This window comes from Protobothrops mucrosquamatus, unplaced genomic scaffold, assembly GCF_001527695.2.
Source record: "Protobothrops mucrosquamatus isolate PMUCROS unplaced genomic scaffold, P.Mucros_1.0 scaffold_50, whole genome shotgun sequence".
Taxonomy (NCBI): Eukaryota; Metazoa; Chordata; class Lepidosauria; order Squamata; family Viperidae; genus Protobothrops; species Protobothrops mucrosquamatus.
This window is the reverse complement of record NW_015386126.1, coordinates 336,148-354,323: the sequence shown is the minus strand read 5'-3', so window position 1 is coordinate 354,323 and position 18,176 is coordinate 336,148. Positions and strand designations below refer to the sequence as shown.

General features: G+C 36.3%; 2 protein-coding genes across 2 annotated transcripts in view; both read right to left on the bottom strand.

Annotated features, from left to right (window-relative positions):
• Window positions 1-1,721: 1,721 nt before the first annotated feature.
• On the bottom strand, window positions 1,722-14,381 carry ADAD1 (adenosine deaminase domain containing 1). Its single transcript, XM_015811252.1, has 12 exons — window positions 14,276-14,381; window positions 14,180-14,227; window positions 11,886-12,068; window positions 10,353-10,520; window positions 8,915-9,001; window positions 7,114-7,239; window positions 6,900-7,023; window positions 6,587-6,757; window positions 5,958-6,184; window positions 3,602-3,839; window positions 3,253-3,385; window positions 1,722-1,835 (listed from the first exon to the last, which is right to left on the bottom strand). Exons 1-12 carry the CDS (start codon window positions 14,379-14,381, stop codon window positions 1,722-1,724), a joined length of 1,725 nt encoding a protein of 574 aa, XP_015666738.1.
• Window positions 14,382-16,289: 1,908 nt separating this feature from the next.
• The window catches only part of KIAA1109 (KIAA1109 ortholog), a gene marked incomplete at its 5' end in the record, with an annotated part of 73,074 nt that continues 71,187 nt past the window's right edge, over window positions 16,290-18,176 (bottom strand). The window contains 2 exon segments of the mRNA XM_029283224.1: window positions 16,290-16,974; window positions 17,366-17,531. Of these exon segments, the coding sequence (XP_029139057.1) occupies window positions 16,758-16,974; window positions 17,366-17,531 (383 nt within the window).

Genomic DNA, 18,176 nt, shown 5'->3' with positions numbered 1-18,176 from the left:
ATGGACTATTCAGAACTGGGCTGCAGAAGTGGCAGGCGAGCATGTGTACGCGCACCTCTGCTTGCGTGTGCAGCTGACACACGAGTGCACACAACTCCCTGTATGTGAGTAGCGGGCGTGCATGTCCACTGCTTGCGCAAATAGAGCTACTCGCATGGAACCATCCCCTCTCCTCCCCCACCGGCCTGCAAAGCTGAAGAGGTTGCTATACAGGTTCATACAAATAAATATTTGCTGTTAGGAACAAGCGCTTTTCTGTAAATAGGTCTATAGACATGAGATTTGGACAATGTCATTTACTTCCTTGGAATTCCTAGCAAATCTTGGGACTGAATATTTCTTCAGCGAGATATATATATATCTTTGCAAAGGATTTGCAAAGAAATAAGCACTGAATATTGCTAATTTTATTATACATTTATTCCAATATACAAATGAAATATAGCAAAAATGCTTGCACACAAATTCTTGTGCTAAATTTAAACATAGGAAGTCTAATCACTAAAAACTTAAAACAAAAAGATTGACTTTCAGTGGTTTGGTTGCTTCATAAATAAAAGGAAGTCATATATAAGGGTAAGGGCTCTACAAGGTACATAAATGCTATGTATTTGTATAATTGCATGAACAATCATTCTCAGTATAACCATCATGAAGATTCCTTCTTGAACTAAAGACAAATCCATAAAGTGAATTAACCATTAAAGTGATTAGATGATTTACTTCAAATAGTTTTAACTATTCCATAGGGCCATTCTATAAAACATTTACTTCAATGAAAATATTTAGTTTTAAGGGCTCTCCCACCCTCAAAATAGTTTAACTTCTAAGGGACATTCTCTTTTGCTTGTAGCTTTGCATATTTTCTTGCTTGGTGCTATTTTCAAGCAAAAAATACTTTATGGGCTTTGAGTTTCAAATGTGTTTAAGTATATTAACCACACTCTCCAGAATTAGTTGAATCATGCTTATTTTACTAGAAATAAAGTGTAGTATTACTATACAAAGCAGTATGAATATCAAACTTAAGCCTTAAAGTGTCAAATTACAAATTAAATATTTTCAGATAGCCACTACATTTTCTAAGTTGTTTCTATTAGTGATCCAAATACTGTTTGAAAGTTCTTCAAGTTACAGAATTACTTCCATAATATACAGCAAATAGATTACACACTTTGTTCAAAATGTATTTGTAGGCGTTTACTCTTGTAATGCAAGCATAATTTATGTAGTTTCCTGCAGATAAATTTAAGTCCCACAACTGAAAAGGGATTTAAACCCACAAAGTTTCAAAATGATTAACAAGGTGAACTGTGGCTTTTTATGCCAGAATTGCATATAACTTTTCAGAAAGCAAGCTAATGATATATAATAGCTTGTTCTGCTATTATATAACATGGTACAGATCAAAATCATAGTCAGCCACACTATATTTTCCCAAAAATACTCCACAAATTCAAAGGAGATAGCAGTTAAGTCTACCTTACAGCAAATACATAGCATAAACTACCTCAGCTTTTATTATTTTTACATTGACAAAGAAATAAAAAGACCTGCATATATTAACTAAATAGTATATTTATTTTGCTTATGTTTATGCACATTTTTATCTATCAGCTCATATTACTAGTCAGCACTGATCTAAATCTTTAACCAATTAAAAAATTATTCTCAGAGCAAAAGCTTATTTCAACAGGTCATAGAGCTGGTATATTAACCTTTTACATGCTGAAATGTTCAATGTGTGGAGACTTCACAATCCAAGATCCATAACCATGTTGCTCCAAGTAGGATTTCAGCAAGTATTTTGTCCCTTGGTAAGATTCTGCCATAATCTAAATTTAAAAAAAAAAATTGAGGAATTGATAACAAATTGGTAAGAAATTTTAACAAGAAGCCTTTTCAAGAAATGCACTTTCTGATTTTAACTGATGTAATGAATGGCTACAACTTTTTCCTAGATCTTATACTGTGATTATTATGGTTTTGACTTTTTTTATTCTGTTACATTTTGTTTTAAATAGAGTTAAAGAAGAGCTGTGTGTCACCTGTCACATGCATGAATTATCTCAATAGTCACTCAATGGTCCTCAACTTACAACCACTCATTTAGCAACTGAAATTACAAACAACACTTAAAAAAGAGGCTTATTACCAGTTTTCACACTTACGACTATTGCAACATCTCTTGTGATTACGTAATCAAAATTCTGGCACTTGGCAACTGGCATGTACTTACAACAGTTACACTGTCCTGGGACCATATGATCACTATTTGTAATCTTCCCAGCTGGCATTTGATAACCAAAGTCAATGGGGAAAGCCGGATTTGCTCAATGACTGCATGATTCACTTAACAACTGCAGTGATTTGCTTAACAACTGTAGCAAAAAAGGTTGCAAAATGAGGCATAGCTCACTTAGCAATGGAAATTTTGGGCTCAACTGTAATTGTAAACAGGACTACATGTACATGGAGAGAAATAGTAAGCAGGATTGGAATTCATTGGATGGAAGATATAAAAAAATGCTAGGGCTGCACACTGGTCCTTTAGTTGCTAAGAATGAAGCTGAGCTTCAATGTTAGTTTTTACTTTCCACAATCTATTAATCTAGTGGTTTGGGGGAGTAGGAGAAAGCCTATACAGATCGTACAGGCAATACCAATTTTTCTATGATTGCCTGAATAGATAGCCCATATTTTAGATGTTAAATACGAGTTATCACAAAGTTTGCTTTTAGATGACAAAAGACGTACATACAATATTTATTTTCTTCTCCATTTTGTGCTAGAGATAAATGATAAAAAAGCACACACAGTATGGGACGCTTCTCTTTACATATCCTAAATTCCTCAAGGCCACAATGAAAGAATACTCAATAACTTTTCTTCTTTTGTTACAAGTGTAAAAAGGAAACAAGGGATAGAAAGATGGGCAGAAATTCTGAAAACAGTTATTAACTTAAATAAAAGTGGCTTGTTTTGGGTAATATGATTCCTACTTATAGACTAGGCAGTATTATGAAGTCATCCTGTGAAGTTAAGACAAGATACATGCAGATTCGCTTTCCAAATCTAGTATCAATGCAGATCCATTTCTGCAACAATCTCAAATAATGGCTATTCTCCTTGCTAATACTTAATCACACCATGATTATTACTTAGCTTTGAAGTCAATAATTCAATAGCTATAATCATACGTTAGAAATTATAATGCTTTTACTAGAACACATTTATATTAGCTAATGTTACCTTTGCTTCATGGTAAGTTGTTGCTTTAAGTAAATCTTCTCTCTTTGATTCTTTAACCACTAACTTAAAGCGACTTAACATTGCAGCTTTACAAAGACGACTTGCCATTGAAATACCACTTTTGAAGGGTGAACTAATTTTGAAAAAGATAGCAACAATAAGATGCATATTCCAAGAACAATTACCACTGGTTAAAACTGTAAGCTATCATTGCATAATAAAATTAAAAAATTATTTTGAAAGAAGTCCCTGTCAAAATTATTTTAATATAAAATTAAAATTTATATAGTTTTTCTAAAGAACATTTGTTCATATTTTATTTAATGAACTTTATTGTAACTTTACTGACCTTTCAATGATTTTTCCATTTAATCCATCTATCACCTCCAACGATAAGTCTCCTTGTGACCAATTCACACTAAGAGACCTATGCTCCAGGTCAATCTGCACAGGGTATGCAGCAGTTGCCAAATTAATATGAGGTCTATTCACAAGGTAGAACATGGGAAGGTTTTTACTAAGTGCATCATCTATGCGCTGTTTGATGGCTATTTCTAATCCTCTTGTACTACAGCAGTTTGTGTCCCCTTAAAAAAATGAGTTTCATATAACAAATATTAAAAAGAGGATCAAAGAATTAACTTGAAAATTAATTTTACTGTCAAGATGAAGTTCTATAAAATTATAGTAAACATTTACTTTTACATAGAGCAGTAAAATTTAAAGACACTGAAAACCAATACTGGCAATAAAATTCATGTTTATTATTTCAGTCCTGATTAAGACACATTTGCAACTAAATAGCAGATTCACGTATCAGTTTAAAAACATAGATCTCCTAAACCACGTGTGTCAAACTCGCAATGTCATGTGACATGTCGCAACTTTTTGCCATTGCCGGCAATGGGGTGGGCGCGGTTTCGTTATGATGCATCCAGCCTGTGGGCCGGCAGTTTGACACCTCTGTCCTAAACCATTCATTATAAAACAAACATCAGTTAGGCCAAGGACTGCGTATGAATACATATTGAAATCTGTATACTTAAGTTCTAAATGAGGATTTCATAGAATTCCAGCACTGAAGTTTGTATACTTTGTTTAGAATGTCAAAACAGCTCATATTTATTGAAACTAAATGTAGCATTTAAACCTGCATTTCTTCTCTAATAAGCTTCACCCTTACAAGTCATGTGAAAAAGGTAAATATCTCATAAACAAGGCAAGACATTACATCATCATTTATTTTTAAAAAAAGCCAAAAGGAAGAAGTCATCTGTAAAAAACTAAGTACACCTTTTGATTCAATCGCGTATAGAACCACCTTTAGCAGCAATAACTTGAAGTAAGTTTTCTGTATGACTTTATCAGTCTCTCACCTTGTTGTGGAGGAATTTTGGCCCACTCTTCTTTACATCATTGCTTCAATTCATTGAGGTTTGTGGGCATTTGTTTATGCACATGTCTCTTGAGGTCCCACCACAGCATTTCAATTGGATTGAGGTCTGGATTCTGCCTGGCCCATTGGAACACCTTGGGTTTTTTTCTTTTTCAGCCATTCTGTTTTAGATTTGTTGGTGCACTTGGGATCATTGTCCTGATACATGACCCAATGCCAGACAGCTTTAGCTGTCAGACAGATGGCTTCACGTTTGACTTTAGAATATTTTATTATATAGAAAAGTTCATGGTCAACTCAAAAACTGTTAAGGTGGCCAGGTCCTGTGGCCCAAATCATCACCTTTTCCATCACAATTGACAGTTGGTACAAGATGTTTGTGCTAATATGCAATTTTTTTCCCACCAAACATGGCACTATGCATTATGGTCAAACATCTACTTTGGTCTCATCTGTCTGAAGGACAGTGTTCCAGAAGTCTTGTGATTTGTTTAGATGCAACTCTGCAAACCTAAGCCTTGCTGCCATGTTCTTTTTAGAGAGAAGATGCTTTCTCTCTAAACAAACCATACTTTTTCAGTCTTTTTCTTATCATGCTGTCATAAACTTTAAACATTTAATGTGCTAACTAAAGCCTGTGGAGTCTTGAGATGTAACTCTTGGATTTTTCTGCAATTTCTCTGAGCATTCCAGTCTGATCTTGGAGTGAATTTGCTGGGACATCCACTTCTGGGATTATTTGTAAATATCTTGAATGTTTTCCACTTATGAATTATTTTCCTCACTGTAAAATGATGGACTTTAAATTGTTTAGAAAGGGCCTTATAACCCTTCCCAGACTGGTGGGCAGCAACAACTGTTTCTCTAAAAATATTGCTGATGATTTTACTCTTCGGTATTGTATTAGCACTCACTTCTATGCTGGAGATCAGCAAACATCTAACATTTCGTTTTTTATAGATCATCATCACCTGATGATCAATTAATCAAGTATACTTGATTAGCAGCATCTGGCTGTTACTTAGCCTTTTCATACCTATGGAAGCAGTAAAGGTGTACCTAGTTTTTCCACACATGCCTTCTCCATTTTGGCTTTTTTTTAAAAAAAAAATGATTACATGGTGTAATATGTCATGTGTTGTTCATCTGACTTCGTATTTACCTACTTTTAAGAACTGCTAAGGACAGGATAATTTTTACTATAACCTGATATGTAAAACTATAGAACACAAAGAGGGTGTACTTTCTTTTTCACATGACTGTATATCTTTATAATATAGCACTGCTGAATTAGAAATAATTTACTTACCAAGAATTATTGTGCTAACATAAACTGGCTGAATGAAGTGACTCAGTAGGGCTCCTTGAACACCCAATACTTCCCACCTGGTCAGTTTATCACTGGTAGACATGCTGCTTATTGTGGCAATTTCAGCAGGACAAAAAGCTGTGAGATAAACCTTGCCTTCAACAACCACATGAAGACACAGTTCTTCATCAGCTTCAAATGCAGACACTGAGTTTGGATTGAGGTGTCTACAACAAAATATAGATAAGAGAAATAGAAATAATATTTTAAGAGGATACAAAACACTGAAATAAAAGCTAGATTGAAAAGTATTTTATTGTTCTGCAAGAATATTTTATCAAGATATAACATATTAAGGTGTTGGACAAGGAGTACAAAGACACAAATTCTAATTCACTCTCAGCCATAGGAATTCAATGGACAGCTTTTCGACAACCTACCTCATAGAGTGGCTTTGGGGGAGCCAAAAATAGGAGAGTGCTATTTATGCCACTTTGGACTTCTAAGTACAGTGAGATATATACATTAAATAAACAAAAAGTCTCAGGAATACATAATTAAAAACATGTTTATGAGGGAAATTGTGTATTTTTATGAATTCTGCTTTACCTTTAGAAAATAATACTTACAGCTTGGACTTTATCCGAGCAGATCCTTTTGGCAACTGATTCATGTAGAGAAATAGTTTTACATTCGGTTTTAATGCAAGCAGGTTAGATGTTGGTTCAGTACAAAATATGGATTTGTCCATCATAGCAGGATTTTTACTGTAGTAAAGTAAAAGCTGTCTATAAAAATACCTTTAAAGAAATATTAACATTTTAGACATTAGATATCAAGTCTTTAAAAATTAACTGCAGTTGAATTTCTATGAACTTCAATGCTACAGAAGAATTATATAAATGTAACTGGGGGGAGGAGGAAGCATCATTATATACTTACCTAAGTAGAGAGCGCCTTGCAGTAACAATTGCATGACTATCATGCAAAACTCTTCCATCAGGATGACTGCATTGGCTATAGTTAAATTCACCTGTTCCAACAGCTACCACTTCATATTGTGTAGCTATGGGGAAAAAAGTATTTTTTGTGTGTGTGTTCAGGCTAAAAAGACTACCAATACATAAACAGTATTATTTGTGGGAAACATGCCTACCTCTTTCAATTATGAAGGCAGCTACTGAACTGCTACAACTCTGGTACTCTGGATGCTTAGCCACCAAATTATCGAATGTTTCTCTGACAACTTGAGAAATTTTTCTATGTGCGGGATGCTGTCCCTCTAATAAAATATTTTTTTAAAAAAGTAAACAAGAAGGTTTTTTTAGCTGTACTGATATAATCATTCAAGAAAAGAAAGAACATTAAAGTTTACATTCTTTAGTGCATAAATAGTAGGTAACTTGTGAGTGGAAAATCATTTTCTTGAAACCTGTAGGACTTTCAACTATTTATTTTGAAAATACCAAAGTAAAATTGTACTTGGAACCCACAACCAGCTACAGAAAATTTAACATGTAGCCAGTAATCTTTATCCCTCTATCAAAGGATAATGGCCAGTTTAGACATCTGAACTACAGGTGGTCCTTTGCTTAATGACTCCATATTCAGGGATTGAATTTACAATGATGCTGTACAGAGATAATTATCTCTGGACTTGTCAGCAGCAGCATCCCAATGGTTACATGACTGCAATCCACAATTACAACAGTGCAAGGTTTTGCAGTCACATGATCTCTATTTGAGACCTTCATGCAAATATTATTGCTCCATCTAGCTCCTAATGCAGATTTCTCTGCCCATAATCACAAGAGTTGTGTGAGTCTCAAATCCAGGCCAGGAATCCATTTACCCTTGAATTAGAGGGTTGGAGACTAGTATAGGTATTTTGGACTCATTTGTCCTCATCAGCTAGCCACACCCCTTATGGGATTCGAACCAAGGCAGTCTACATGCTAGGCAGTGTATTAACCACTAGGCCACCGGCTCTCCTCCCCTCTTTGTCAGCCGAGTCAAGGAAGTATATATACAGAAAGTTTTTCAGACAGACCGGTCTGATTGATTGCACCTTGGCATTTTGACTGCTATACTGCAGTTCTACTTTTTTATAATCTCTTTTGCCTTTCAGCCCCCCAACTAGGAGCGTTAAGCAGGCTCAAGTCGCAACTGTGATACAAAGATTTGTAATGTATCGCAGTTGCGACTTGAGCCTGCTTAACGCCCCTAGTTGGGGGCTGCAAAGCAAAAGAGATTATAAAAAAGTAGAACTGCAGTATAGCAGTCAAAATGCCAAGGTGCAATCAATCAGACCGGTCCTCTTCACTCAATGCGGCCTAGACAAGCCAAAAGATTGGGTAACCACCTAGACCAGGGGTGTCAAACTGCTGGCCCCCAGACAAAACCGTGCCCATCCCATTGCCAGCAATGGGGAAAAAGTTCCGATATGTTACACAACGTTGTGAGTTTGACATGTCTGATCTAAACTATCACACTGCTCAGATCAGAAATCCACCCACTATCTCAACCAAAAGGCTATCCATTTGAAAATTGTCAGCAAGGACATCTATGAAAGCAGGTTAAAAAAAAGGCAATTGCAAACCAGACTTATTTTACTAAGGAGGGGATTTAAAGAAGGATCCTTAACTAGAGGTTAAGGCTAAGTGGTACAGTTCCTTTCTTTAGTGAAACATAATCACTCTCTGCAACCAATCAACCAGATCTTCCTTGGCTGTCTTAACTAACAATGAAGGCAAGGGTCAAGTGAGCATCAAGTTGGTACTACAAGCCCTGATGAGGTCTTACTTACAGAAATTGAAATTTATCTGCAACACAGATAAGCAGGCACTTAACAGACTGATAATTCAATGCCATCACAGATACTGCATTACTTCATCAATAAAATGGATAAACTACATGGATTAATTTAGATGTTTAAGAGTAAAACAGCACATTCCTACCATAATGAATCTTTGTAAAATAAGCAGATTCTGTTGTTATTTGAGGTTTGGTTGCATGTATAGTTTCAGCAAAATTTCTGACAGGACCTGCAAACATAGTAGCAGTTATAAAGATTAAACCCTTCCATACTACTAAGGTGAAGTGCTATCCTTGGGCCATCCCTACCCCAATCTATGCTGCTATGAAATTTTCTGTCTCATTACTGCTCCGTCCTGACTGCATTGACCCTGTTCCCAGTTAATTCAGTCAAAAGACTTCCTTCCAAGGTAATCGTTAACAAACCTTTGAGATAGTGGGACTGCTCTTCAATGGCAGAAGTATAAGAGGGAAATCAGCACTTTAACATCATATCTTAACAGCAATTTAAGATGTGCACGAAGCAATAATATCATATTGGCAGAAGAGAAAATGTTACCAAGGTAGATTTATAAAAATACTTATGTAAATTATTTAATGCAGCAGCTTCTACAAAAGATTAAATCTAGGACTCTACAATTTGATTTATGCTTCTCTTTATCTAAACCCATATGGGAGAAAAATTGAGTGCTTTCCAGATTGTTTTTTAATGATTTTATTAGTTTAATGTTTTTATTAGCTTTTGAGGGGTTATGCTACTCAGAGTCACATACTGTATATGACAGTGATGGCGAACCTTTTAGTGACTGAATGCCCAAACTGCAACCCAAAACCCACTTATGCATCGTCGGGTGCCGGGTGGGTGTGGCCCATTGGGTGGGCGTGGCTGCGGTGGTAACAGCAGACTGGGTGGGACTAAAAAGTTCAATCAATCAATTCCAACTTTGCAACATCTTTTTTTTCCTGCAAGAAGTTGAAATTGACTGATTGATTGAACCTTTTTTTTTGTACACGGCGACGGAGGCCTAAAGCAAAAAGGTTTATAAAACCCAGCTGAAGGCCTAGGACTGGGGCGACGGCGCGCATGCCCACAGAGAGGGCTCTGAGTGCCGCCTCTGGCACCCGTGCCATAGGTTCGCCACCACTGGTATATGAGATGAGTAGCTACATACATAATGTGTGCCAATAATGTAAACCTACCTACCACTCCAAGGTTAGGTAAAATTATTCTATCTGCCCTTTTCTCCAGAATCCCTAGTACTAAGTTTCAGATATAAAGAATTCCACTAAACTAGGGGTCCCCAAACCCCGGGCCATGGACTGGTACCAGAAACTGAGCCAAGCAAATTAGCAAGCAAACTAGCAAGCTCCATCTACTCACATGCGAGATGCAGGTAGCACATGAAACCACGTCTCCCCCCCCCCCGGTTGTTGGAAAAGTCTCTCTCCATGGAACCGATCCTTGACAACCAAAATGTTGGGGACTGCTGCACTAAACAGTTGGGGCGATGTTACTTCTATCCCTCAAATTCCAATTGCACAGAGAGAATATCCATTTATGTTTCAAAATAAAAGCTTTACCTGGGTTTTCTAAAGCTTTTGGTTCTGCCTCTTCCAATTGCAGAAGTTCATCAAGAGCAAGTTTTGCTGCATTTGATTTTGATTCCTTTTTATTTTGGCCCAATCCAGTCTTATACTGAATGCCATCAACTACAGCACAAAAAGCAAAGTAAGTTCCCAAGAGATTTCCTTCAAAATGCAAAAAGAAAAGCAAACATGTATTTCTAGTTTCATAAAAATTAACATGTTTTCATCCAGCTTTAAGCATGTTTTACTAATATCAAATTCTAGTCTACCTAGATTTAGGAAAAATAAAAAATAAAAGTTATGATTCTCAAACAGATTAACATTTCTGTAATTTTCTGTCCTCATCCAAAGATGCAACCACATTGTAATTATCTTGTCAATGTAACAGAATAACTGAAATACATGTTTAAAAATTCCAACATAGATTGTTGACAGTTGTTTCACACTACCAAATAAAACCCTCTTTGTGATAAATGGGTGAAGTTAGCATCCATTTATCAATTCCTAGCATCATGTGTTATATCAGATTTCTAGATAAGAGAATTTTAGGTTTTAGCTAGGTGAAGATAAGACATATCTTAATAATCTTATTTAAGTCTGGCATGCAATATCATAGTAAAAATATTGGAACAGCAATTAAAAAAATCTGACTTCACAAGTAAGCCTATAGAACAATGTGAATACTTGACAGATGGCATTTAGAACAGCCATTACATATTTTTCAAATATATTATACCAGGATTTCTGAGTTTTGGAATCAAGATCTTTCATTTGCTTTCAGAGTGATTTTCTATAGTTTAATTCAGAAAATACATTAACTACAGTTGGTTAATTCAGGAATGCCTTTGTAGTAATTGGGATCAATTTTTATTTTCTTTTGTTGGAAATTTAAAAAGTGCAGTAAATATTTTAAGCCTTGCAGAAGCTTAAGGCACCTCTAATTTTTCCCCCTTTCACCATTTGCAGTGTTAAGGCACTGGATTAGAAACTGGGAGACCATGGGTTCTATTCCTCCCTGATGCATGGGAGCTGACTGGGTGACTTTGGACCAGTCTTTATCAACCCAACCCATCTCATCAGGTTGTTGTTGTGGGCAAAAAAGTAGAAAGCAGGAACATTATGTACAATACGTTGAGTTGTACAAGTATAGGCTGGATCTAATAGATATAAATTACATACTGTGGTTTGTCTCCAGATCTTATAGATTGTATGAATTACTACCTTTGGAAAAGAACCAAAAAGGCCAAAATTGGAGCCATCATGACATCTTCAGTTAAGCCTTCCTTAATGCTGGTATAAATATGCAGTCCCCAGCTGAAAAGAATTCCCCATCAGTGTGCCAAACACATTTTAGTTTAATTTCTTGCACTACACTGAGGAAAAATCACAAGTTAACAAGCCGTGGAGTTCTATATGCAGTATATTTACAGCAAACCAGAGTTTCCTAGGGTTTTCTGATATACATAATACATATTTCAATATCCAGCTATTAGAACACTGCAGATAATTTACAATTAAAAAACTAACCTGTTGCCACAGTTTCCTTTAATTCAAGCTGTACACGCTGCATTTGTGAAAACTGATGCAAAGCTGAGACTGGGTTGATCTCTCCTCGTTTGTATTTTGTAATAAATTCCTTTGGAATTTTCTTGGGAGGAAGTGAAGTAATTGGAATTACAGGCACAGTTTTAGTATATTGATAGTCATGACCTAAAGTGCATTGGTAAACAGCAGGAAAAAAGAACTAATGTGAATTACAGCATTTACTTGATCTGAAACATAGTAATGTCCTTCACTGTTATTATTTGTATTTCTTCTCTTCCAAAAATTCCTCTTTAGAGGCAATTTACAAATAAGACTTTTTGTGCATTTATTCCATTTTATTCTTGATCTGCCCCTTTAAGAACCTGCACAGGGAAGGATAGAACTGTTAATAGTTATTTAAAAAATACCAATATATGTTTATCTAGATAAATACCATATGAGAAAATCAGTAACTAGTAAGAAAAGAGATTATATAATTATATCTACAACATAATGGAATGCTTGGGGTATTCTGAACTATAAATGTATTAATCTGTATAACTGGAGCAACATCCAAAAACAACAGATCAAACAACAGTTGTGCCAAAGATTTGTCAACCTGTATCAATGGCTAATATCAGTTGGATACATCATATTCAAAGAACTCTGTTAATGAACATTATGTTTGCAATAAGATGTAGAAGCAACTGCTACCAAATCTAATTGTCATACTAGTATATGTGTAGCCAAATTACCAACTGTACAGACTGAAAATGTAACTCTCACAACAGTACCAAGCTCTTGTAACTGATAACATGGAAGTTGCACTGAAAATATTAAATGTAATAGTATTGTCTCATATTCTGGTAAGAGACCTAAATGGGAATACTGTACAATAATAACAAACTGTAAAGTTATTGTGAAACTATTCAACAATTAATATCTTGCTAATTAAATTTTGAAGGTTTTAGGAAGAGAACCATGGAAAAGAAAATAGACGTAATGCCAGGAAACTAGCACTACAGTTACCATTCCTTTTCAGATCTTTCTTTTTTAAAATAATGATTAGCAATGTGCTACAACAAATGATTATGTACTCCAAATTACACAGCAGTCAAAACCAGATGTTTTCACTCAATGTTTTATTTTATTCAAAACATTAAAATACAGTTTCCAAAAACAGAATACAAAAACAAAACAAAGGAAAGCAACACTACACCAAAAAGTTCATAAACCAGACAAAACAAACATATACATAAATTGGGAGCAGACTTAAAACTGGTCAGTGGCAAAGAATATATTTTCTTTCATATGGTTGGAGCTATACTGCAACACTTGAGAGTTGCCACCAGGATCCTAACCATTCCATCAAGAGTAGTATCTTATGAAGAAAATTTCATGGTTTTCAGCCCAATGAAGATTTTTTTAAAGAAAGCTAAAAAATATCAAACATACTGTATACACTGCCAAGTAAAAAATGTCTTGCTTCAAGATAATTTATTTCAAAAAGAACAGTTAGGCCCATGCAATGTGAGAAGTTACTTTTGCCCATAAAATCACCCTTAAATGAAAAAGAGTGACTTGAACAGTCCAAAGGTTGCCTTAGATTCAAATGGAGTAGAGATTTGTTCTGAAAGTGAAAAGAATATCCGAATACTGACCTCAGAAAAAATAAGAAAACAATGGAGTTTCCCACTGTTATACTATAGTTGTATACTGCAACTACATCTTGCTTTGCTCACTATACCAGCATTTCTCAATCTTGGTTACTTGAAGTGTGGATGTCAACTCCCAGAATTCCCCAGTTATTTTAAAAATTCTAGTATTTTACTCCAACTAGTGTTTCTTTTAATGTTCTGTTCTAAAATGTCAACATACTAATTTTGCTGTGGTCATTATTAAATGCTGGAAAGGGAACACTTTTGCTAATTATTAGCAAAATTATTTGAATCAGATGCTTTTGTAGAACAAGGCTATCCAATTTTGCAAAAAACGATATTAGAGGAATAAAATAATTAAGAAATATTTTAAATTGCAAACAAGTTAATCCATTAAAGCAAAAGCAACCAGGCCTCATTACATTTATATACCAGCACCTGTATTAAGGTATTACCTTTTAAGGATGAGAATCGACTATCCAAAGACAGGACTAGGCACATATCCATAGTTTAATCATAGTCCTAGCTTATATATATTTACTACAATTTTTTAAAGAATGCTTTAAGTACTACCAAACTTCCAATTCTTTAGTGTTGATAGACAACGTAAGAGGAAAAGCCACCATTCAAAATCAATACCTGTAATAGGGGTCACCCTAGATGCCAAGTTTGATACACTGGATGTTTCTGGGATTAAAAACACCGGTTTAGCATTCTCCGCTTGCCGAAACAAACCACTGTGAGACGAAGACGGGGCAGAAGGTTGAGATGGCTGGGCAGGCAAGTTCTTCTTCAACATTTGAGCAAAACTAGGTACTCTAGAAACCCAGTCATTTGCCATCTTTTCTCACCTAAAACCAAGTCGAAACAACAAAGAGCGTTATTTTTTATCAGCAGGGCATTCTGGCGTCAATAAGGCGGTCCTTCTGAGTGTCCGTCCCGCAATTGGGAGAAGAAGGGGCAGCGGAGAAAGCTTGTCTCCCTTAGCAAACGAAGGAGGCCACTAACCCTTAGCCCACCCGACGAGCTCCAACGGAAACTCCGCCTTCGGGAGAAACTACACGAAGCTGAAAAGAAAGCGCGGGACCGAACCTCCGGAGTTCTAGAATCCCACGCGGGAAAACGCCGCCTTGGCCCGCTTTTAAAGCTGCCGATCACGTGATTCACACTTCTCCTTCTCCTCCTCCTCCTCCTCCGCCCGACGCTTTAACGGTTCTTGGGCGGCGGCTCGCTGGTTGGGATGCCTCGTAAAAACGAGCGGTTTGGTGGAACACGTGCCCTCCTCCTGATGGTTTTGCAAAGGAAAGGACGATTTTTTATCTGACCGTCCCTTTTTAGAGTAAGGGTTGCCGCCCGCTTTAAGAAGTTGGATGAATACGGAGGATTTCGGGGAGGGAGCTCTGAAGGTTCTTTATTCCGCGGCCGAATTAGTGGAAAAAACTACACCTGCTGGACCTGGATCTGCCCTCCTGTCCTCTTAGCCTTGAACAAGCTGCATATGCTTCTAACCACGATGAATGAGGGGCTCAGGTTACAGGCTGAAGAACCAGCAGCTAATAATAATAATGATAAAGTTGGAAGGGACCTTGGAGGTCATCTAGTCCAACCCCCTGCTCAGGCAGGAAACCCTATACCATTTTGGACAAATGGCTGTCCAGTTTCTTCTTAAAAACTTCCAGTGTTGGTGCATTCACCGCTTCTGGAGGCAGGTTGTTCCACTGGTTAATTGTTCTAACTGTCAGGAAGTTTCTCCTTAGTTCTAGGTTGCTTCTCTCCTTGGTTAGTTTCCATCCGTTGCTTCTTCTTCTGCCTTCAGGTGCTTTGGAGAATAGCTTGATTCCCTCTTCTTTGTGGCAACCCCTGAGATATTGGAACACTGCTATCATGTCCCCCCTCGTCCTTCTCTTCATTAAACTAGACAGACCCAATTCCAGCAACCATTCCTTATATGTTTTAGCCTCCAGTCCCCTAATCATCTTTACCGAATTACCAAATCTGGCTGGCCCGAACGTAACTTTCCAACCTCCGCTATACAGAATAATGAATATACATATTCATTCTTTGACAAAGTGCCCAAATTAATGGACCAGCGAAAATGCTGTGGACATAGTATACTTGGATTTCAGTAAGGCATTCAGCAAAGTAGACCAGAACCTACTTTTGATAGGCTAGAAAAATGTGAAATAGACAAAACTGTACTCAACGAGTAAGTACATGGAAGGAAGTAGGCAGTGGGGTACACCAACGTACTCTTTTAGGCCCAGTACTCTTCTATATATTCTGAAACGGTTTAAATAAGGGAATAGAAGGGGAACTCATCCAATTTTTGGATGACACTTAGCTGGCAGGAATAGCCAACACCCCAGGATTCCAATGCATCTAGACAGACAGACAGACAAGATAGATAGATAGACAGACAGACAGACAGACAGATAAGATAGATAGATGTTACAGAGTCTCCTCCTTAAGCAGTAGGTTGGACTAGAAGACCTCCAAGGTTCCTCCCAACTCTTATTCTGTAAGGAGGAAACCTTGCTTTTTAAATTGTACCTCCATTTTTTTCCTGAACAATACTCAACTATTTGTAAATATGTTACTAATTTACACTGAATTTAGGAGGGATACTATAGTTCAACTTAATCCTTTTCACTAAACTTAAAACTGTGTGTGATCAAGATATTCCAAAATAAATGAAGATGTATAGTTACATTTATATGGATATTATTTATTAAGTTGGTATTCTAGTGAGAGCAATGCAATGAGTACAATACAAGATCTTAAAATCTCATCTGAAAGTAAACGCCATTAGTGCTGGAGCATTTTATTTGACAGTATCCAGTACTTTTCCTGTGTAATATATTATTTAAATATGTTCCTTGTAAAAAATAATCAACTAAACTAGGTTATATTTGATATTTTTATTTCAAGTATAACAAATAGATACAACTGATGCAGAATATTGCACACAATATAGTTTTAAATATCAAACAGGGCTTTCATAGTTTTCTTCACATTTGTCATGCAGTACTAGACTGAACACAAAATGACATCCTCTTTCAAAATAAAAGTTATTCATAATATTGATGAAGTTTTAAATATAGCAGCAAAAAAGCTATTAGGTTCTTTCAGTGTAAATTGTTTTAAAATTATACAGTGACCATACCACAAAACAAATGATTTTTAAAAAAGTCTGTTTGCCATCCTAATTCTAGGATTTTTAGTGATCTTCCTTGTCTTTTCCTTTCTTTTCTTTTTCATCCTGTAATGCAGTGCCAAGTTTTTTGATGAGAACTGACAAAACTTTATCCAAGGGATCCATGACTCCACGTTGAAGCCACTTAGGAATAGTGGTTCTTGCATGATGGAAACCAAGCTTCTGAAGAATATAATCCACACCGACAGGGTCAATCTTTCTTCCAGTCCAAGAGATTAACCTATAGATTAAAATATTCTATTACTTTCAATAATCAAGAATAAATTAATTTTCTACAGTTCAATAGTTTATTATATGTTAATAGCCATAGATTCTACAGTAAGGGAATTTTATAGGTCTTGCAGCTCTCCCTGCATCTTTCCAGGCCTTTCCTGTTCTAGACCATCCCTAATTATGTCCTGTATTAATATATAAAGCAATATATATTCATAGTATAAATTTTCTTTTGCTATGCATTTTTGTAAATAGTTCCTAGCTGTGTGTAAAACTAGCCATTAGAGTTGCCTATAGTTAAGAATAATTATTTCTAAATGACAATTCACTGTGTGGTAATAAGTAGTGGAATATTTGTCTGAAAATCAGACTGATTATTGAAAACAAATGCTAATTACCTCAATGTGGGCTCCAGATGCCAAGTATTACAGATAAATTCTCTCCAATCCACAGTCGTGTAAGTAACACTTTCTTCCAATTCTTTTTCACTACTGTTCTCATCTAGTACACTGATGGGGCTTTTTTGTCCTGGCCGACTAAACAAAGCACGAGGTGGAAAGACTGCTAGAAAAAGAACAGAAATGTTTCTATTTTAGGCTATAATCTTCATTTTGGTTATAGACAAATATAAAATATGTAAGACTGCAACCACTCCAGAAATAAGAATTTGAGGTTTGTAACTCATTCAATATAACAAAATTATACTGATTATTAAGAAAAAACTGTCGACTTGCATACTGAGATCTATTAGAATCGCAAAGTTACGATGGCATTGAATAAGAGGGAGTGATGATTGGTCTCAATTGTTGTAGCATCTCCACAGTTGTAATTGTGAACTGGGTGTTCGGTCCTGGCTTGTGATTATGTCACAGTGAACCACAGTTACGTGATTGTGATTTGTGTACCCTGCCAACTTTCCACAAACAGTAAATGGGGAAGCCGGCAGGAAATTGGAAGTCACTTCTGCTTTTTCACCCACCTGCACTCTAGAGTGCCTGCCCACAGCAACATGCAGCACCTGTCCATGCTCCAGAATACCTGCCTACAGTACCTGCACACATCCTGCTGTGCTTACCTGGGTCTCTCATCTCCTCTCACTTAATGACCAGCACAATCCTGGGATTCTGACAACAACCAGGACTGCAGTCACTAAAAATGCAGTCACGTTTAGCTTAATGACGACCTAGCTTAGCAAAAGAAATTGTGGCC